Below are 23483 nucleotides of genomic sequence, written 5' to 3' on the forward strand. Positions count from 1 at the left end.
GGCAGAGACACAGGCAGAGGGAGAAGCAGGCTCCATGCAGGGAGCCCGAGTCTCCATGCAGGGAGACCCGATCCCGGGTCTCCAGGATCACGCCCTGGGCTGAAGGTGGCGCTAAACCGCTGAGCCTCCCGGGCTGCCCAGTATCTTCTGTTTTTGAGACTGAACTTTGTTTCTCCTTTGAAGGACCAAGTTAAGTCCAGCTTTAGTTTCAGATCTGAGTGATTTCATTTTAACATGTAAATTTGAGTACATTTAGTAATAGAACATTTTAAATTCTATGCAAATCTTTGTCATTATTCTTTAAGGATAACGTGCTTATCTGTCAATGGACAGGAATAAGAGCTTCTGGTCAGTCAAATTTCTTAGTTTCCTTCTTATTTCTGTGGAATAATAGATCCAATTTACTTTGCAACTTTACCATATATTTGTTTCTGGTCTTTTAAAAATTACTATTATGTTATATTTAATGAATACCTGCTTATTTAACGATATACTCTGGTCATGAAGGTCGTATTCTCATCTCTGACTATGAGGCAGTCATATTTCTAGGTGTCCAATGCCATTCGAATACCCGTTGGTCTTGATCTCTTTTCAGAGCGGATTTTAAAAATTATTATTTTAGGATTTGCCTCTCTGATATAATTACTCTGATTTTATTATTCATATCAGAAATAAATTCACTCATGTATTATACTAACAAAAATATAAAATTGTTTTAATGATTTAGATGGAAGTGTTTATAAAGAGCAGTTTTTGAGCAATATGTCTTTTGTAACGTTGGCCATCTGTTGAGCTTACACACAAGGCGTTGTAATAATTCAATTAAATAGCAAAAGATCTTGATGCTTTCCATGTGATTTAAGATTGCAGTGGTTATGCCATGGGAATACAGATTAATTGAGTATACAAAGAACTTTAAAATACACAGTGAGAAGATACTTTGGACTGATTAGATACAGAATACACAGCATCCTTTTCATAAGAGAGTCAGAGGAAACAGTATTTTCCATATTCTTATTTCCAAAAGCCTTTATAATATGATAACAAGTGAAAGGAGAGATTTTTCTACTAAAAGTGCTGTCCTAACTCTTCTGTTTAGCCACACTTGCGTAGGTATTTTCAATTTCTTTGTCTTCAGGACATGTGTGGGTAAATTCTTCACGGGCATAGGCATTGTGAAGATAGCGCCAGACTCCTGAGAATTCTGCTGGAATGTCAAAGTCACGGTATTTCTTGGCAGCAACCTAAGGTTTTGAGGAAAAAAAGGAAAAAACACTTCATAGTAAAACGCATCAATGACATGCCTAGTATATAGAAACATACCTCACAAGTCAAGATCATTAAGGACGTGTTATCTACACAAAAATAAACCTAAAGAGTCTTGGACTTACTACTTTAATGTTTTGTTTACAAATGCAGACAAAACGATATGTGTGTAATCACATTTATATTTATGCTGTATTTAATTATTAATATGTTTAGAAGAAGAAAGCCCAGAAAAAGTGCAAATATTTCTCCACTAGACTAAGAGTTTGCTCAGGGTCCCAACTGTGCCTTATTTCTTCCTGTATTCTGTGTGTCTGGCATAGGATCTGAGACAGAATAAGTTCTGTTCAATAAGGATTTATTAAATCAATGACTAAACCATCATAAAATTATTACTAGGTCACATTATCATTTGCCAAGATCCAGATACTGTTCTAAGCATTTTACATGCCTTAATTAAATTTTCTCCACAATTCCGTGAAATGGGTAATATTATCCTTGTTTTATAGAGAAGACAGTGGAAAACACCTTCTAATTTGGGAAGAAAGAAACGAGAAGTTTTTATGATTCCCAGAGAAGATCATTACTGATTTTTCCTCTGAGGAGAAAAAAGAGATATACACTATGCATAATGATGATGACAAAGCTATCATATAACAATCTCACACTAAACAGTCACTGTGTTTCATGCTGGCGACTCCAAAACCCCTCCCAGACCATTCAGTTAGCCCTACAAAGACTTACTTTAATAATGTTCAGTTTGGGTAACAAGCTGCAGTCAGCCAGTGTCAGCTGATCCCCATCCAAGAACAATCTTCTGGAAACTGTGGGTTCCTCGGCACTGTCTGGATCAATTTCATCCAGAAGCGGGGTGTTTAAATAGTCATCCAGACGTTTAAATTCTCTGAGCAGAGATTTTTCAAAATCTGAGATAAAGAAGTCATAGGGTTACCAATAAATACGTTGTCTTCATGACTAAATACATTCTCAATATGCTTTTCACACATGTAGACATCTCTAACCACATACACTGGCCCTTTAAGATCGAAATAGTTAACTAAAACGCTCTACTACCCACTGATAAGACAGGGTCAGATGTTGAATCAAATGATGAGTAAAAATATTTTTGGACTTTTCTTGAGGAGGTGCATTGGGAGGAGAGTCAAAGAAAGAAAAAGTCATTTATGTTATTGTTAAACACAGAAGAGGCGGAAAGTAGAATCTGAGACTAATAGCCCTCATGAATCAGAAGACAGTGGACCTATTCAGGAATGTTTGTGGGCGAGGGTAGACGCTATCGTTTCAGAAACCCGAAAGTTGGGAGGCTAAAAAATAGAGTCCTGCAGTTAGTTCACTCCTGGCATGTCAGTGCTCTAATTGAGCTTAGTTAGTGCCCTATTGAATCTTGGCTTCTAAATTTAATAAGACCTCATGCAAAGGAATTTCAGTGGAGAGGAGAAAGAATCAGAGAGTGTATTCCCCAACATACTATGTATTCAGGAAAATGTATTTTACCTGAGACTGTGAGTGTCAGCAAATGTGTGAGAGAAACAGAAATTTAAACAAAAGTATCTCACTCTTATTTGCTTCTTTCTGCGTATTCTTAATGTATGCAGAAAACTTGGCAAAGAGGTTACAGCCCACATCAAAGGACTCCTTGTTCTTGGGACTCAGGTGAGGATACCTTAAAAAGAAACATCACTCCATGATTATTCACACATAACAAATCAGAGACCAAGTGTCCTAGCTTACGCTCTGCTCAGAATGGAGGTTTTGGAAAATTGTGCTGGAAACCAAAGGTCCTGCAAATCTCTCATTGGAAAATATGTATTTTTTCTCAATATCAGAATACTGAAGTTTCTAAAGTTTACCGGGAAACTGGTTGTGGAGCATTCAAAGCTCATTAACTTGTATGTAGAAACAATGGTTTAAATGGTAGTTAGGTCACCTGTACTTGCTCCTGAAAGCCTATTTGGCAGGATATATATTGGTGGTAATACAATTTCAAAGATAAGTGGTAGGAAAACATGGTTTTAAATTATTGTAACTTACATAAAAATGAAGGAATAAACAGGATAGAGAGGATGGAAAAAGGTAGCCAAGCTGGCCTCTCCTTAATACAAACTTGATTTAGCATAATGAAATCAAATGATGTAATAGTGTAATTCCTCACATTAAGAAATTGAATAAGATCATACGATCATGAATTGATGCAGGAAAAGTATTGAATGAAAATCAATTCTCATTCTTAAAAAAAAAAACAAAAAACCCACCAGCCACTAGAAATGGTCAGGTCAAACAGTCATCTTCCTTGATTCCTTTCTGCTCTCCATCCCCATATTTGATCCATTAGCAATGCTAGCCCGCTTACCTTTCAAAATGTACCCGGGGGAAGTGGGTGGGGGGTGGGCTAGATGGGTGATGGGCATTAAGGAGGACACTGGGTGAGCGCTGGGTGTTGTATGTAAATGAGGAATCGCTGAATTCTACTCCTGAAGCCAATATTGCACTGTATGTTAACTAACTAGAATTTAAATTAAAAATTTGAACAGAAAACCAACACACAGACCCCAAGATGTACCCAGAATCTATCCATTTCTCTCCGCATCTACTGCCCCCTGCCTGGTCCAAAGCTTATATACTACTGCAACAGCTACTTGTCCCCCACACTCCTAGACTATGTTGTACTTGCTGCCAGAGCAGTCATGTTAAAAGATAAGTTGTATCATGTATCTTCCCTACTTAGTACCCCGCAATGCCCCATCCCATCAGACTCGGACCCCAAGTCCTCGCAGTAGGCTATGAGGAATGGTGTGATCTGACGCTGTCTTACCACTCTGCTCTCATTTCCTCCCCCTCTTCCCCACTTATCTCCTTAGTGTTCTTCAAATAGGCCTGACAAGCTCCCACCCCAAAGTATTTTCACTTCATTTACCCTTAAATGGAGTGATTTTCTTCATATATGCACATGACCTGTTCCTCCTCTTCTTACAGCTCTTGTTTTAATATCCCTTCCTAAGTGAGGCCTTCCTCTACCCACCCTAACATTGCAAACTTTCTTCTGTCCTTAAGACTTGCTAGGTCCCCCCTTGCTTTGTTTTTTTTTTCTTACTATTTATCATCATTTAAAGTACTTTATGTTTTGCTTTTTAATCTTGCTTATTTATTGTCTTCCTCATCTAGAATGTAAGGTGTACTAGGGCACAGTATTTTTGCCTGGTTTAATCACTGATGTGTCCTAAGTGCCTAGAATAGTATTTGACACTTACTAAATATTCAATAAATGTTTGTTGAATGGTTAAACTAATTAATTAATTTCCTTAACTTGATAAAATGCACCCATTAAAAACTTTCAGCAAGCACCATATTAAATGATATGTTAGTGCTATTTCCCTTAAAATGAGTACAGGATGAGATTTGATCATCATCACTACTCCTCTCCAACATTGTGCTGAATACACTAATAAGTGAGACAAACAAAACAAAACAAAACAAAAAAACCCCCAAACATTCTAAATGATGACTTTAGAACCATTTACATTAAATTTAGGAACAAGACAGACACTCATAATTGCTTTTATAGTAGATATTGTTTTCGAGGTCCTAGCAAGTTGAGAAAGACAACATAAAGCACTAGTACAATTACTGGAAGAAAAGCAACAATATAATTGTATACTTAGAAAACCCAAGAAAATATAGGAAAAATTACTAGAATAAATGATATATTTTGGCAAGGTGGCTAATACAAATCAAACATTAAAAAATAAGTTATCTATGCTAGCAATAACCAGATAGAAATGGATATTAGAGGAATCCCTGGGCGGCTCAGCGGTTTAGCGCCTGCCTTCCACCCAGGGCGTGATCCTGGAGTCCCGGGATCAAGTCCCGCATCGGGCTCCCTGCGTGGAGCCTGCTTCTCCCTCTGCCTGGGTCTCTGCCTCCTCTCTCTCTCTCTCTCTCTCTCTGTCTTTCATGAATAAATAAATAAAATCTTTTTAAAAATGGATATTAGTAGCATATTCCATTTACAATAGTGATAAAAGTATTAAATATTTATTTATTGATCTAATTTTAAAAGATTTTATTTAGTTAGTTGAGAGTGAGAGAGAGAGTGAGAGAGCATGAGTGAGGTGGAGGAGAGACAGAGGGAGAAGCAGACTCTCCACTGAGCAGAAAGCCCGACAATAGGGCTGGGTCCCAGGACTCTGGGATCATGACATGAGCCGAAGGCAGGTGCTGAATTGATTGAGCCACCTGGGTGTCCCAAAAATATTAAATATTTAGAAATAGCTTAATAGAAAAGGTATAGAACCAATATGAAAAAAAAACAAAACAAGGCAAAATCTTATCAAAGAACATAAGACTGGCACTTAGGTTCATAACCTAATGTGGATCAGTGGATGAACGGGTAAAGGAGACGTGGTGCTTATATACCATGGAATATTATTAATCCATAAAAAGAAGGAAAGTCTGCCATTTGTGACATGAATGGACCTTGAGGACATTATGTTAAGTGAGTTAAGTCAGACAGAGAAAGACAAACACTTTATGATCACACTTATATGTGGAATCTAAAAAGCAAAATAATAGTTACTAGAGGCACCTTGGTGGGAGGATTGCAGAGATGTTGTTTAAATGTTAAAAACTTGCAACTAGTAGATAAATAAGCACAGCAAGACTCGATTACAGACTGCAAAGTTGCTAAGAGAAAATCTTAATTGTTCTCACCAAAAAAAAGAAATAATGATTATGTAATGTGATAGAGAAATTCGCTTACACTACAGTGGTAATCATATTACAATATATAAATACCAGATCATGGTTGTACACCCTGAACTTACACAATGTTATATGACAATTTTATCTCAATAAAAATAATAAGATGGTCCCCAAACAAATACACAGATCGTGTTTCTGATGGGAATAATTTGTATCATAAAATGAAATTTCTTCAAATAGTAATATAAATTCAGTGCAATTTCAATTAAAAACCTAATCTTTTTTTTAAAAATTGAGATAAAATTCACATAACATAAAATCATCTCAGCGATTTTATTTTATTTATTTATTCATGAGACACACACAGAGAGAGAGAGAGAGAGAGAGAGGCAGAGACACAGGCAGAGGGAGAAGCAGGCCCCACGCAGGGAGCCCGACGCGGGACTCCATCCCGGGACTCCAGGATCACACCCTGGGCCGAAAGCAGGAGCTAAACCGCTGAGCCACCCAGGAATTCCCCTATTCTGAACTTTTTGAAGAGCCTTCATGCTGTTTTCCAGAGTGGCTCATCTACTGACATTCCTAGTAGCAGTGCAATAGGGTTCCCCTTTCTCTGCATCCTGGCCAACACCTGTTGCTTCCTGTTGTTAACTGAGCCCCTCTGGTAGGTGTGAGGGGACCCCTTACTGTGGTTTTGATTTCTATGTCCCCGATGATGAGTGATACTGAACACCTTTTCATGTGTCTGGCTATCTGGATGTCTTCTTTGGAGAAATGTCTGTTCATGTCTTCTGCCCATATTTAAGCTGGGTTATTTGTTTCTTGGGGTGTTTGGTTTTATAACGTCTTAATTTTTTGAATACTAATCCTTTGTCAGATATGCTATTTGCAAATGTCTTCTCCCATTCTGTAAGTACCTTTCAGTTTTGTTGATTGTTTCCTTCACTGTGCAAAAGCATTTTATTTTGATGAAGTCCCAATAGTTTATTTTCGCTTTTGTTTCTCTTGCCTCAGGAGACATATCTAGGAATAAGTTGCTTTGTCTGATGTCAAAGAGGTTACTGCCTGTGTCCTAGGATTTTAATTGTTTCTTGTCTCATAATTAGGTATTTCTGCCAATTTTAGTATATTTTTGTCTATGGTATAAGAAAGTGGCCCAATTTGATTCTTATGCTTTTGGCTGTCCAGGTTTCCCAGCACCATGTGTTGAAGAGATAATCTTTTTCCCATTGTATATTCTTTCCTACTTTGTCAAAGATTAATTGGCTGTATAGTTGTGGGTTCATTCCTGGGCTTTCTATTGTTCTTTTTATCTATGTGTCTATTTTTTAAAGCTTTTGTTTACTTGTTCATGAGAGACAGAGAGAGGCAGAGACTAGGGAGAAGCAGGCTCCCTGTGGGGAACCAATGCGGACTGGATCCCAGGATCCCAGGATCATGCCCTGAGCCGAAGGAAGATACTGAACCACTGAGCCACCCAGGTGTCTCTATGTGTCTTTTTTGTTGTTGTTGTTTTCAAATTTCCTTTTTTAAGATTTTCATTTAAAGTCTAGTTAGTTAACATATAGTGTAATATTGGCTTCGGGAGTAAAACTTAGTGCTTCATCACTTACATGTAACATCCAGTGCTCATCATAACATGCCCTCCTTAATACCCATCATTTTGTACCAGTACCATACTGTCTTGATCACTACAGCTTTGTGAAATAGCATGAAGTCTGGAATTGTGATGCCTCCAGAAACAGACCTACAAATACAAACTGATGTCGTTGGAGGAGAGGGGGTTGGGGATGGGTGAAAATGGGTGAAGGGGAGTGGGAGATATAGGCTTACAGTTATGGAATGAATAAGTCATGGAAATAAAAGGCACAGCATAAGGAATATAAAAAATACTCTGGGGGTGCCTGGGTGGCTCAATCAGTTAAACATCCAACTGTTGATTTCAGCTCAGGTCATGATCTCAGGATTGTGAGATCAAGCCCTTGGTGGGGCTTCATGCTGAACATGGAGTCTACTTGGGATTCTCTCTCTCCTCTCTCTCTGCCCCTCCCCCTGCATGCATACTCTCTCTCTAAAATAAATAAGATCTCTTAAAAATACTTTGAAGTGGGATCCCTGGGTGGCGCAGCGGTTTGGCGCCTGCCTTTGGCCCAGGGCGCGATCCTGGAGACCCGGGATCGAGTCCCACGTCGGGCTCCCGGTGCATGGAGCCTGGTTCTCCCTCTGCCTGTGTCTCTGCCTCTCTCTCTCTCTCTCTCTCTCTCTGTGACTATCACAAATAAATAAAAATTAAAAAAAATACTTTGAAGTGTTACATCTAATGTCCTCATGTCTTTGAAGTTGAAGGGGAAAGTTTATGCATAATAGATATTATATTTCTCAACTTGCAAGTTTAGAAATCAGACTGAATCAAAGGCTATTTCAAAATTGAAGATCTTGTGAGGGCTCTACAATAAAATGAGTTTAAATCCTATCAGTATAAATGCCCCCAAACTTTATTATGGCTGAAATTCCCTGCCTTTTCCAGGTCTCCAAATCTATATTTTGCCCTTTCCTAATATACTACCTACATCTCATAAAGTTTTAATAGATTTACATATATTAAATAAGTAATTGTGTAGTACAGTTTTGTAGTCATGTAATCATGGGGATCTCTGCAAACATTTCTAGAAAAATAGCAAAAGAGGTTGAACAGTGAAAAAGAGATGTCTAGAAGTAAGAATCTTCAATCTGCAATATAATAGGGCAATAAAATAGATTTTCTCAAGAACAATAACATCATGTATAATGCTGTACCTTGGAGGAGCCAGTGTCTGCTCTAGAAACTCCTCAATTTTAATGAAGTCCGTTTTCAACTCCTTGTTATACACCAGGAAGGGAGGATTGGTACCTGGGGCTAAGTCCTTCAGCTCTTCAGGCTTTCTATGATTATTGAAAATAAGCAGAGTTAGGCTTCTAGATAAAGTACATGTTATACAAACATTGTATTGATGTCTACTGATTTCAATCTTCTGAATGAAACATGCCCTCTTACCTGGTCATGTCAACAGTAGTCACATTGAATTTAACTCCTTTAAGCCAGAGGATCATAAAGAGGCGTTGGCAAAAGGGACAGTTTCCAATACTCTCCCCATCACTTCCAGCCTGTTAAGATAAAGGAAAACCTCATTCATTCATTTGCTCAAGTACATATTGAGTGCCTACTGGGAAATGAGCCAGTTGCTACAGACAAAATTGGAAGTCCTTAATCTCATGTAGTCTACCATCTGTGGGCAGACAGGGATAAATCAGATAAGTTTATTGTATTTTAAATGATAAGGGTAGGAGCAACTGGGTGGCTCAGTCGGTTAAGCGTCTGCCTTCAGCTCAGATCATGATCCCAGAGTCTTGGGATTGAGCCCCACATCGGGGTCCCTGCTCAGTAAGTATCTGCTTCTCCCTTTGCCCTTTGCCCTGCTCTTGTGCTCTCTCCCACTCTCTCAAATAAATAAATAAACAAATAAAATCTTTAAAAAACTTAAAATGACAAGTGTAATGAATACATAATAATGATAGTTGATTTTATATATTACCAGAATTTATAGAACCATTTCCTATTGATGGGCATTTCAGATATTCCAAAATTTTTGCTATGCTAAATAGTTCAGCAGCAATATTTCTAGGCATATAATTTTTTCCACTTCTGAGACTATATCTATCTTTAGAATTAATATTCAAAATGAGAATGTTGAAAAAAGAGTAAGTGCATTTTCCATTTTGATAGATCCTGCCAAAATTCCTTCCTGAAAGGCATTTTCCTTTTTTTTGTATCCTTGTCCCTATTTACCAACTCCCTTACTCCCCCAACCTGCTAATCTTCTTGATTTGAACTTTATTTATTTATTTTTAATTAATTAATTTATTAATTTATTAATTCTTATAAATTTATTTTTTTTGGTGTTCAGTCTGCCAACATATAGAATAACACCCAGTGCTCATTGAAAGGCATTTTCCATATGTTTATTGCTGATTTGATTTCCTTATTTCGTTAAATGTTTCTTCATGGCAATCTTACATTTTTCTCTATCAAAGTGATATTTTCCTTATTGATTTGAAAATTTCATTTGTATACTGAAGACATTAATACTTTTTTAAAAAAATATTTTACTTATTTATTCATGAAAGAGAGACAGGCAGAGACCCAGGCAGAGGGAGAATCAGGCTCCACGCAGGGAGCCCGACGTGGGACTTGATCCCGGGACCCCAGGGTCACGCCCCGGGCCGAAGGCGGCGCTAAACCGCTGCGCCACCCGGGCTGCCTGACATTAATACTTTTTGATACACATTACATGTACTTTAAAACATGGCTTGTGTAAAATTTAGATTTTATGTGAAATCTATTAGTTCCTCTACACAGTCTGGTTTTTCTTACGTTCTTACACTGCCGTTATATACATCAAGATTACAAAAAATCCACAACAATCCCAAACTTTCCTTATTTTGTTTTATTATAAGGATGTTCTTTTGTGTTTTCTTTTCTTTTTCTTTTTTTTAAAGATTTTATTTATTTATTCATGAGAAACAGACAGGCAGAGACCCAGGCAGAGGGAGAAGCAGGCTCCGTACAGGGAGCCCGACACGGAACTTGATCCCAGGACCCCGGGATCACTCCCTGAGCTGCAGGTGGCGCTAAACCGCGGAGCCACCCAGGGTGCCCTTCCTTTAGTACCTTTATGCTTTTATTATTATTTTTTCATTTGTTTCGCGTATTTGGAATTCATTTTGGCACCAGGAGTATACTGGGACTCTAGCTTATGTACTTAAGTTTTTAAAAAATAGTTAATAGTTGTTTTAACACCATTCATTTAAAGATCGATATTTTGACCAGCATTACCCTGATGCCAAAACCAAAGTCACTATAGAAAAAGGAAACCATAGGCCAATGTCCCTGATGAACACAGATGCAAAAATCCTCAACAAAATACTAGCAAGTAGCATTCAATAATACATTTAAAGGACAATTCACCATAATCAAATGGGATTTATTCCAGAGATGGAAGGATGATTTAAAATTCATAATCAAAAAAAATAAAAAATAAAAAATAAAAAAATAAAATAAAATTCATAAATCAATGTGATACAGAATATTAACAAAAGAAAGGATAAAAACCATATGATTATCTCAATAGATGCATAAAAACCTTTTGACAAAATACAACATCCATTCATGATAAAAACTTTCAACAAAGTTGGTTCAAAGGGAACATATGTCAACATAATAAAGGCCATATATGAAAAACCCACAGCTAATATCATACACGATGGTGAAAACTGAAAGCTTTTTCTCTAAGATCAGGAGCAAGACAAGGATGTCCACTCTCACCACTTTTATTCAACATAGTACTGGAAGTCTTAGCTACAGCAATCAAACAAGAAAAATGAAAGGCATCCAAATTGATAAAGAAGAAGTAAAACTCTCACTATTGGTAGATGACACAATACTCTATGTGGAAAACCCTACAGACTCCACTAAAAGACTATTAGAACTAATAAATGAATTCAGCAAAGATGCAGTATGCAAAATCAATAAACAGAGATCCGTTGCATTTCTATACACCAGTAATGTAGTAGCAGAAAGAGAAATTAAGAAAACAATCCCATTTACAACTGCATAAAAAACTCTAGCAGGGGGGATCCCTGGGTGGCGCATCGGTTTAGCGCCTGCCTTTGGCCCAGGGCGCGATCCTGGAGACCCGGGATCGAATCCCACGTCGGGCTCCCGGTGCATGGAGCCTGCTAATCTCTCTGCCTGTGTCTCTGCCTCTCTTTCTCTCTCTCTCTCTCTCTATCATAAAAAAATAAAATAAAAAATAATTGAAGCCTGGTGTGGCTTTGGGCTACCTCTCTATAAAAAAAAAAAAAAAAAAAAAAAAAAAAAAAAAAAAAAAAAAAAAAAAAAAAACTCTAGCAGGGATGCCTGGGTGGCTCAGTTAGTTAAATGTTCAACTCTTGATCTCAGCTCAGGTCTTGACTTCAGGATCATCAGTTCAAGCCCCATGTTGGGCTCCATGCCAGGTGTGGAGCCTACTTAAAAAAAATACCTGGGAGTAAATTTCACCAAGTACAAGTACCTCCTTGTACTCTGCACTCATGACCTGTACTCTGAAAACTATAAGACACTGATGAAAGAAATTAAAGATGACACAAATAAATGGAAAGATATATTGTGCTCCTAGATTGGCGGAGTTAATTTTGTTAAAATCTGTTAAAATGTCCAATCTACAGATTCAGTGCAATCTCCATCAAATGCTGTGACAAACAATTGGAAAGTTTGCATTGAATTACAGAAAACCCTGAATAGCTAAAGCAATCTTGAAAAAGAACAGAGCCACAGGTATCATGCTCCCTGATCTCAAGCTACACTACAAGGCTATACTAATCAAAACAGTAGGGTACTGGCACAAGAATAGACATATAGATCAATGGAACAAAGTAGCCCAGGAAACAAACCCATGCTTATATGGTCAATTAATCTATGACAAATGAGGCAAGAATATCCAGTGGGGGAAATATAGTCTTTCAATAAATGGTGCTGGGAAAACTGGACAGCTACATGCAAAAGAAAGAAACTGGACCACTTCCCCCCCCCCACATCATACACAAAAATAAACTCAAAATGGATTAAAGGCCTAAATGTAGGACCTAAAATCATAAAATTCTTAAAGGAAAACATAGGCAGTAATCTCTTGGACATAAGCTTTAGCAACATATTTATGGCTATGTCTCCTGAGGCAAGGGAAACAGGCAAAAATAAGCTATTGGGACTACACCAAAATGAAAAGCTTTTGCAGAGCAAAAGAAACTTTGAACAAAAGAGGATGGCAACCTCTTGAATAAGAAAAGATATTTGCAAATGAAGTATCTCATTAGGGGGTAATATCTAAAATATGCTAAGAACTTATGCAGCTGAACACCAAAAATCCCAAATAATCTCATTAAAAATGAAGGCTTGAATAAACATTTCTCGCTCATAATCAGGAAAAGGCAAATCAGACCCCCAATGATATATACTCTCACACAAGTCAGAACGGCTATTATCAAAAAGGTAAGAAATAACAACTGTTGGAGAAAAGGGAACCCTCATGCACCTGCAGTGGGAATGTAAATTCATAGTCTGAGCACTACAGAAAACAGCATGGAAGTTCCTAAAAAAATTAGAAATATGATGTAGTAAATAATTCCAGTACTGGGCATTTACCTAAAGAAAATGAAAACACTAATTGGAAAAGATACATGCACCCGCATGTTTATTGCAGCATTATCCACAATAACCAAAATATGGAAGCAACCCAAGTGTCTATCAATAGATGAATGGGATATTACTCAGGCATAAAGAAAGAATGAGACCCTGTCATTTGTGACAACATAAAGGGATCTAGAAGGTATTATGCCAAGTGAAATAAGTAAGACAGAGAAAGACAAATACCATATGATTTCACTTATATGTAGAATCTAAAACATAAAACAGGAAGCAAGCAAAAACAAAAACAAAAAAACCCCCAAACAAACCCATCTCTAGATAGAACAAACTACTGGTTACCAGAGGGGAGGTAAGTGGGGGTGGGCAAAATAGACAAAGAGAATCAAGAGGTACAAACTTCCAGTTATAGAATAAATAAATAATGGAGATGAAAAATCCAGTATTGGGAATATAGTCAATAATATTGTAATAATATGTAATCGTCAATATGTTATATGCATAAAACTAATATAACAATGCATATTACCTATTCTTCAATAGTAAGAAAAATCATGGTGAAAAAATAAAGATCCATGTTTTGCTCACTGATTGAAAACAACACACTTTTCTGCTTTGAAATTTTATGTATACTTGAGTTTATCTGTGGCCCTTCTATTCTTCACTCATTCATTCACTCTCCCAATAAATACTTACTGGACAAATAATCATGTTTTTAAAATAGATCAGATATTACCTATAATCTATGCTGTATATAACAGATATTTAAGAAGTAGTCTCTCAGCTTAACTTACTTTTAAAATGAGGTAAGTTCTTTGAAGGAAGGATGTGCATGTCATGAGAGTGTGTAACAGAGGAACACTATCTGGGTTCTGTTAGGGAAGGTTTTTCTGAGGAAATGGCATTTGAACTGAGTTCAAAGAATGAGTAAGTGTTGGGCAGCCGGAGTGGCTCAGCGGTTTAGCGCCGCCTTCAGCCCAGGGCCTGATCCTGGAGACCCGGGATCTAGTCCCACATCAGGCTCCCTGCATGGAGCCTGCTTCTCCCTCTGCCTGTGTCTCTGCCTCTCTCTCTCCTAAATAAATAAAATATTTAAAAAGAATAAGTGTTAACTATGTGAATAGGCACAACGAAGGTGTTCTAAACAGCAAATAGCATGTCCAAAAGCCTTGCAACATGCTTGAGCAATGGCATTATAAGGAACTGAAAGAAGGTCAATATGGCTGGGATTCAGAGGGTGAGTGAGGGCAAAGAAAAATTCAATAAATTGAGCTACGTGAAAGCTACAATGTGGTTTTCTGTGGTTTGAAAAGAACTATTAAGAAAATGAAAAATGCTTGTATCCAAAATATATAAAATATACTAGTAAAGAGCTCGTAACAACTCCATGACAAACCATCCCACTTAAAAAGGGGCAAGAGATTCAAACACTCTATGATGTTTGATGCAGATGGTAAATGAAGACACAAATAGATGCTCAACATGGAAAATGAAAATCAAAAGCACAACAAGATACCAGAACACACACATTGGCATAGCTGAAATTTAGAAGACTGACCATACCAAGCATTGCCGAGTATTCCAGGAGCAGCTGGAACCGATACGCCGTGGTTAAGAGTGTAAAACGGTACCAATGGTTTATAAAGAGTTTGTCAAAGTTCAAAATGTACCTACCATCTGACTCATTAATTCTAATACTAGGTATTGGCCCCAAAGAGGTGAAGGCATATGCCCAGAGAAAGACTTGCACATAAACGTTTATTCATAGTAGCCAAAAACCTGGAAACAACCCGAACGTCCTCCAGTGGGTAGATAGATAAATACGCTACATCGGTATAATGGAACACTTCGGCAATAAGAAAGAATGAGAGACTGATGTACTTAACAGTATGGGAAATCTTAAAATAATTATGCTGAGTGAAAGGAGCCAGACAAACGAAGGTACATACTGTATGATTCAATCTATAGAAAATCTTAGAAAACACAAACTGATCTATCCTGTCAGAATACAGGTCAGTGACTTCTTGGCAGGGGGTAGTGGGCTATAGTGGGGAAGCCTGATTACAAAGAGACACAAAGGAACTTTCTAAAGTAATAAAAATGTTCTGTATTTTGGTTGGGGCAGTGGTTACATGTGTGTCAACATATGTCAAAAGACTGGGTGACGGGCACTGAGGGGGGCACTTGACGGATGAGCACTGGGTGTTATACTATATGTTGGCAAATCGAACTCCAGTAAAAAAAATGTACAAAAAAGTGTCACTGGATTGTGCAATTAAAATAGGTACTTCTTATTCTATGTGAATCATACATCACTAAAGTAAATTGGAATATAAAAGTCCAAAAAGTAGAACAATCCTCCCCCCAAATAATGATGTTATGCAGGCATGGTAGGGGTTGTAGTGACAAGGTTAGGGTGTGACCATGGAAAGGGAAGAACAAGATCAGCGGAAGGGAAGCAGTCAAGGATCTGAGAGGCCAGAGTACTGGAACTTTCATCTCCGTAGATATTAAACTCACCAAGAATTTTGATAGGAATAGTGTTCGAGAGAGTGAAAATTATCCAGAAGCTAAAATTCCTCAAGAAATAGGGGAGAATGACCTGGTGTTTGGAAGACTTTTTTTTTTTTTTTCTGGAAGACTTATAATGCGGAAAGGTAGTGCGTGGTTTAGTCTGATTTTATGATACTCACCATAAGTATTTCTTTGGATGGGGGACGTAGAATGGTCTGGAAAGAGGTATGTGGAGGCAAGGATACCTAGTGGATATGGACCTCACTTCCAGGCTCAGTGGTGAGAAGAATGAGGGCTTGAGAGGGCTATGGCTGATACAGTGTCTTCGTGGGAAATCCAGGTTTTAGACACTTCACAATCAGCATGTCCCAAACTGAATTCCTTCCTTTTTCCTTAGTGCGCTCACGGACCTACTCTTTCTCTAGGGCTCCTAATCTTGCGAATGCCACTGCTATCTGCTGCGGACTGAACCGTATTCCCCCCAGATCCGTATTGTGAAACCCTAACCTTCAATATGACAGTATTTGGAGGCGAAGCCTTTGGGAGGTAATTAGGTTGAGGCCACGAGGATGGGACCCTCAGGATAAGGTTAAGGCCCTTATAAGAAGAGACCAGGAAGCTTTCTGTCTCCTCTCCTCCCCCTTCTCTCTGCCACCCACTATGCAAGGACACTGAGCAAGCAATCACCCGTAAGCCAGGAACAGAGTGCTTACAAGAACCTGACCATGAGGGCACTCTGATCTGGAACATGCAGCCTGTACAACTTTGCGAAGATAAAAATCTCTTGTTTAAGCCACCGCATCGACGGCATTTCGTTATGGCAGCCTGAGCACACAAGACAGTACCTACTAAGTTGCCTAAATTAGAAAATCGACAATAAGCCTTATGCTTCACTCCCAAATTATTATTTTTTAAAAGATTCTTATTTATTTGAGAGAGAGAGAGAGAGAGAGAGAGAGAGAGCACGTAAGAGGGAGAGAGCACGAGGAAGGAGGAGGGGGAGAGAGAGAAGCAGATACTTAACCGACTGAGCCACCCACCCGCCCCTTCACTCCCAAATTAAATCCAACACTAATTCTTGTCCGTTTTACCTATAAATATCTCCAAATAAGTTTAGTTCTTTCATTTTCCATAGCTATTACATTATTCATTCATTTGATATTTATTTGATGCTTGCTATCTGTCCAACACTGTTACCTACCAGCTACCCAAGCCCAAGCCATGAGCATGTCTCATCTGCTGGGCCTGTTTGTTTGTTTGCTTGCTTTTGCTTCAGTCTACAGAAGAAAGTAAAGGGCACTTCACCCTAAAGCTGCCCTGATCCGTGATTCCTAACAATATCAAAGTCCCAGAAGCCTTGGGCATAATCCTAATTTTTTTTTTGGCAAATTTTCCTTTCCCTGGCAATGGGTACAAGAGAGGAAATGATGGTTACGGTTGTTCTTTTGTGATGTCAGGGAGTGAAGAGCTATGGGAAGAGGCACCCAGCTTTGGCAGCCGTGTTTCCTTTGTAACAGAAGTCAAACTAGGGATCCAATCAGAACTGGGCCCAGTGAGTAGAAACACCATTATGGGTGGGAGGCAGGAAGAAGAATGGAGTCTGAGAATAGATACAGCAGGAAGGGTGGATCGCCTTTGGCAAAAGGAAAGGCAAAACATTGAGATGTGGGGGAAATGCAGTCAAGTTTTACAGGAAAACTGTTTTTCCCCCTGTTTACAATATGCTGATTTAAAGCGCCATCACAGAAAATTTTAGGATGTAAATGCACTAGCCTCATTGATGAACTACCAACTCTTAAGTATATTTAGCTGCCAAGGACAGGATGTGGTCATTCACAAAAGCAATTTTTTCTCTGTATGTCTGTGATCTAAGTTTCCAAACATGAAAAATAATAATAGCCACCATATTTGACTTTTATTAAATGTCTACTAGTTAACAACTACAGTGCTTTACATATTTATTTTTTTGATCCACACAGTGAAGGTGATCCCATGAGGTAGGTTTTCTCTTAACATTCTTGTTTAATTAATTAATTAATTAATTAATTAATTAATTAATTTTTAACAGTCTTGTTTTAATGAGAGACTCCTAACTCTGGGAAACAACTAGGGGTGGTGGAAGGGGAGGTGGGCAGGGGTGGGGGTGACTGGGTGACGGGCACTGAGGGGGGCACTTGATGCGATGAGCGCTGGGTGTTATGCTATATGTTGGCGAATTGAACACCAATAAAAAATAAATTGATAAAACAAATTCTTGTTTTACAGATGGGGAAACTGAGGATCAGAGAAACTGACTTGTTAAAATACACTCAGCTAGTCAATAGCTGATGACCTATATACTCTTCTCCTATAGCAAGTCCAGGACTGTGTACTCCAAAACCCAAACCCTTAAACAACGTTTTCTCCCATCTAATAATTTTGTTGGATTTTTAGAAATTGATCTGCTTTTATGATAGTCTTTATGATAGTTTTAAGAGGGGTTGAAAATGGTCTGAAAATTAAAAGTATAATGTCTTATTTCTTTTCCACATAGAGAAAATATTTTTGTGTTGTTAGGGTTAGGGTATGTGCCCTGTATTTTGCCATTCAGAGACCTCTCCAGAGAATAGAATCCCAGACTTCTGTTGGGGTTGGGGTTAGGGTTGGGGGTTAGGTTAGGGCTTGAGTATGTGCCTAGTATTTTGCTGTTCAAAGATATCATCAGAAGGTTAGGGTTATGGTGAGTTTTAGGGTTAGGGATTGACGTTAGGGGTTATGGGTTATGGATTAGGGTTAGGGTATGTGCCGGGTATCCTGTCATTCAGACACCTCTTCTAAGAATACAATTCCCGGGATTTCTCATCATTGCAGCCATCCCAAGAGCGGGCCTAGCTGGGACACTCCTCCACAGGCTGGCCCCACCTCTCCCCCATCCCCAGTCAGGCTGTAAGGGGCGGGGAGATGGCCTGTCTTGTGCCTTTTTCAATTTCCATACCTGATTCCCAATCACCCATGTTGAGCTCTGGACAGCTTGGGCTCACCGGTAACTGAGGGCTCTGGTGTCCTAGGCCTGCAAGCCTGGAGGACTTTGACCTCCATAGCCCTTCCCTGTTTCTCCAGCCCCGAACTTGTACCTCCCACTAGATCCCAGGGAATGAGACAGAGATGCCAAAACCAGCCTCTTGGTCAGAAAAGAAAAGCAGCAAACACACAACATACCAGAACAAGCAGTCCACACTCTGCCCAGCCGCCAGTGTGCCCCACCTGCTCATCAGGCCACAGCCCCTGCACCTCACCTGCCCCGTCCACGCCTCCCGGGCCCCCAGCCACTCAGGCCAGGGCAGCCCCTGCCCCCTGACCCCCTGGCGGGAGGCTCCAGGACCTCCCCTCCCTGTTTCCTTTAACACCTACTGAGGACTTTCATTTAGACATGGCTTCAACCTGCAAAACTCCTCTACCAGTTTTTAGGTTATTGAAAAAAAAAAGAGGATAAAACAGGAAAAGAGAAGTGTGACAGCAGCTAGGCAGGTATGGGAAGCAGCAGGGACAGGCAGGACCGACCCCTAGCTAACTTGGCCCTCACACTTCTGCTGGGCTGAGAATAAACATGGCAGCCTTCTATCAAGCTGAGGCAGGGAGGGGATTTGGGGTTCTAAATACTTTTTATTTTTTAAAAAGGTTTTATTTATTTATTCATGAGACACACACACACAGAGAAAGGCAGAGACACAGGCAGAGGGAGAAGCAGGCTCCATACAGGAAGCCCGACGTGGGACTCGATCCCGGGATCCAGGATCACACCCTGGGTCACAGGCAGACGCTCAACCACTGAGCCACCGGGTGCCCTGCTTCTCAGCTTTTAAATCCCATGTTCAGTGAGCCACTTCCTCAGATCAAGGGTTAGGGTCAGGGCATGTCCCTGGAATTTTGCAGTTCAGGAACTCACCAGAGAATCTAACCCCAGACTTCTCCTGGGCTTAGGTGTTATGGTTAGAGTGTGTGCCTGGTATTTTGAAGTTCAGAGACCTCTCCAGAGGGTTACGCTTAGTGTTAGGGTTACAGTTAGGGTCAATTTTAGGGACTAGGTTCACTGGGTTAGTGGCTATGGGTGAGGGTTAGGATTTGAGTTAGGGTATGTACCTGGTATTTTCAGTTCAGCGACCTCTCCCGAGGGTTAGGGTTATGGTTAGTGGTTAGGAGCTTCGGGTTAGGGGTTAGGGGTTAGGGTATGAGGTGAAATGGCTTTGACAAATTCAGAATTTTGGCTCAAATGTTCAGTTCTATAACTTTATGTAAAGATCTACTAAAACTTCATTTTAGCGTGTTTGGTAGAAAACACACAATCTGTTTAACAATGAACAACAAACTAGTAAGATAGAGTCTGCATTTAGAGAAACTAAAATGTATGTTAGAAAATATGGGCAGCCCGGGTGGCTCAGCGGTTTAGCGCCGCCTTCCGTCCAGGGCGTGATCCGGAGACCCGGGATCGAGTCCCACGTCGGGCTCCCTGCACGGCGCCTGCTTCTCCCTCTGCCTGGGTCTCTGCCTCTCTCTCTCTCTGTGTCATCTCATGGATGAATAAATAAAATCTTAAAAAGTACTTTGATCTTAGTTCATGGTTAAAAATCTTGCCCAAGGCATTCAGAGCTGAAAGGCAATGTTTTCAAGGGCTACATTAAAACACGTAGGTAGTGTGATATGAATTCTTAATTGTAACAGGAAAGTGCTTAATCTCCTACAGGTATCCCATCCGTGATATGGGGGAGAAGTTGTGGTAGGGTTTCTAGGCCACAGCCAGAGGCAGCTGAGGAAATCACAGATTCCTTTCATCTTTAGAAAGAAACTGCATGATCTATAATGAGATACCATAGGCAAGGAGCAGAGCTTTTTAAACTTACTCATTAACATTTTTCATGCCTCTCAGTCCTTATGCCCTACCTCCGTATCTTCTGTGAAACTTGTGGAGCTCTGCGGAACACGCCTTAAAGCAAAACAGAATAAAAACCTGGACCAGATGATCCTCAACGTTCTTCTAGAAAATCTGTGATTTGTGTCAATGTTATTAGATAAGCTTATATCTAAAGGATTCCATCTGATGAAATTCTGGAAAAATTCACTAAAAAGAGTTTGCCAATAAGATTAAACATAACTATTTTTAAAAATTGGAATTCTAACCTTGCCATTCACTGGCTATGTGACCCTGGACAAAGTTACTTAGATACTCTTTGCTTTACTTTCTGTATCTCTAATATAAGGTTAATAATAAACCTCTTAACACAATGCCTGCCATATAGTAAATACTCAATAAACGATTAGTTATTTTAACTTGAAAGTTATTACTTAACCCAACATTTGTTCATCCAATGTATGATTCACTAACTTCTCCTGTCCAGATTAGTACCCAAATATGGGAATTTTATGAAGATTGACTTATGTAGATCAATGCCAACAACTAGTTAGGGGAGTTGGATTGGATTAAATGAGTAGTTTAGACTAAAAGAACGCTTTAGTTGCCCTATGAAGAGACATTACCTGTGGTTTGAAATTGGTAGATGTGAAAAGCCAATTAGGAAATTAAGGCTAATTTATATTGTGTCTGAGCAGTCACATATTTTGCTAAAATCCAGAGATAAGAGAAGTAGCTCTTATGCCCCATACTCCAACACTTACTTGGATTATTTTGCAATGCAGGAATTCAAGGATCACTCTCCTATAGTTTGGAAAAGGCGGTTGATTATGCCCTTTGTGTATATATGTGACCAGTTGACAAATATTTTTAAATGATTGTGAAAGTCTTACTTTGGCTAACAGAAGTTTAATCTAACATTTGGTAGACATACTTTATTTTATGTCTTTGTAAGTCATCAACAGACATCTAGTTTTAGAGGCAAGTAACAAACTTTATTGCCTTTGCTTGCTTATCTAGAGATGAGAACATCAATATGACTATAATGACAGGTACTACTACCATTACTCCTACTCATGATACTTCTCCTATTAGTACTAATAATGTAAGGTGTTAGGACTAAATGAGGTAATATATGTAAATATGAGTACTACAGGTGAAGTGTTCAGAAAAAAAGCCAAACATGATATGAGAGTTTGCTATGATTATTATTATCCTGGGTACTTGTAACAGTCAAGGGAAATATAGAGAAAAAATAGTCAATCTAAGCAAAGTTTAAGGAAACTGTAATTCATACTTAGAATAACTTATACAGAATTATTATTTTTCTTGATGAGTTAATTTAGAAACACATGTTCCTTGCTCCTGCCTTAGGGGTTTTCCAAAGGGCTTTTCTGAAAAGTTAAGGCATTACCAAAAACCCCAAGGCAGACCATAAAGAGGAAACGCAACATTCTAAATGCCTCCTCCTCACACAGACTCCTCACACAGACTCCTGGCTGTTTTCTCCCATAGTGTCCATGTGACTACACTGTGATGTTCATCTATTATGGGAGAATTTTAGAAAGCTCGATCTGGGCTATGTGTGGGATTGGGGCTCTCAGCCCATACTTTCCCCATTTAGGCCTTCCAAATCCCATCCCATAAAACACAGATTGCAAGAGCTAGAAAGCCCTTAAGGATCATTTTGTCAGTCTCCTACATTGTACAGATGAAGAAACAAAGGTCCAGATGGAGGGAGAGATTTGTCCAGAGTTACATAGGAAGCCACCAAGAATATAACTTGGTTGTTCTGACTAACCAACCAGTCCAGTGCTCTTTCCACAATAGCTCTTTGCCTTTTTATACTAATGTGTTTTCCTATTATCATGTAGCAGCCAGGCATATGTCGAGTACTGAGAGGAAGAATATAATGACAAAATAATTTATCTCTAGCCCAAATATGGACGTCTTTTTAGATTCTGAGGTCCAATGTCAAGAAATAATACATATGCCGTTATTTTAGCTAGAAAACTTACCTTCACAAAAAGTTCAATTTCAGGATCTGCCATCTTTCTGTTTTTACTGCCAGTTGTCAGCCCTCTGCCTCCTGCAGAGTTCACCGTACTTGTGGACTCTTTTCTTCCACTTTTATCCAAAGGCTCAGATAAAGTTCGTGCTTTAAGAGGAGAGTCCAGCTTGTAGTAGACTGAGTCAGAGCTGGGGCCAGTCTCTTCTCAAGAGGTGGGGTGCAGAGAATTCTAGATGCTTGAGAGCAGCTCTCGAACTTGTTTTCCTTCTTCCTCTTGACTTAACATTTGAATCAAGGAGGAGCTGAAGGGGTGTGTGTAAACTGGCTGGCTACAAAGGTGGGGGTGTTTCCAGAAAGACTTCAATGCCATGAGTCAGCATAGGAAAAACACATACACACAAATACACACATGCAGTGCTGGCTTCTATATATCAAGCAGACCAGATGTTCTCTAGAGCCTCCCTTTGAGTCCTGGGCTGTATGCCCAGAAAATGGCCTCTTATTGCTGTTCCTGTAAACTGACAGCAGTAAAAAGCTTTTCCAGGAAAAGGGCCAGAAATGACTTGGGTTGTATCATTGAAAAGGATGTTTATCTAATGATATTGTCTAAAAGGGGGTTAAAAAAACTTCACTTCATCAAATGTCTCCACCCCCCAATTCTACTGCTCACACAGCCAAATTTCCCTTCCGGATTATAACTTTCACTTCTCTTCTATAACCAGGGAATGTTTGCTGCGTTGGTTGAGTCCAGGGGGCGTCCTTTGCTTGTCTCATCTCATTCTTACTTCTGGGAAATCTGCACTGGGACGGATCACTTCCTAGTTTTGGTATCTGTACCAGGAACCACAAGC

At 39.2% G+C, this 23483-nt stretch overlaps 1 protein-coding gene across 1 annotated transcript; it reads right to left on the reverse strand.

Annotated features, from left to right (window-relative positions):
- Positions 1-688: 688 nt before the first annotated feature.
- On the reverse strand, positions 689-23121 carry CLIC2 (chloride intracellular channel 2). Its single transcript, XM_041740205.1, has 6 exons — positions 22640-23121; positions 9020-9129; positions 8782-8907; positions 2844-2950; positions 2011-2192; positions 689-1244 (listed from the first exon to the last, which is right to left on the reverse strand). Exons 1-6 carry the CDS (start codon positions 22670-22672, stop codon positions 1083-1085), a joined length of 720 nt encoding a protein of 239 aa, XP_041596139.1. The 5' UTR covers positions 22673-23121; the 3' UTR covers positions 689-1082.
- Positions 23122-23483: the final 362 nt, after the last annotated feature.

The sequence above is a fragment of the Vulpes lagopus genome, chromosome X, assembly GCF_018345385.1.
Source record: "Vulpes lagopus strain Blue_001 chromosome X, ASM1834538v1, whole genome shotgun sequence".
NCBI lineage: Eukaryota > Metazoa > Chordata > Mammalia > Carnivora > Canidae > Vulpes > Vulpes lagopus.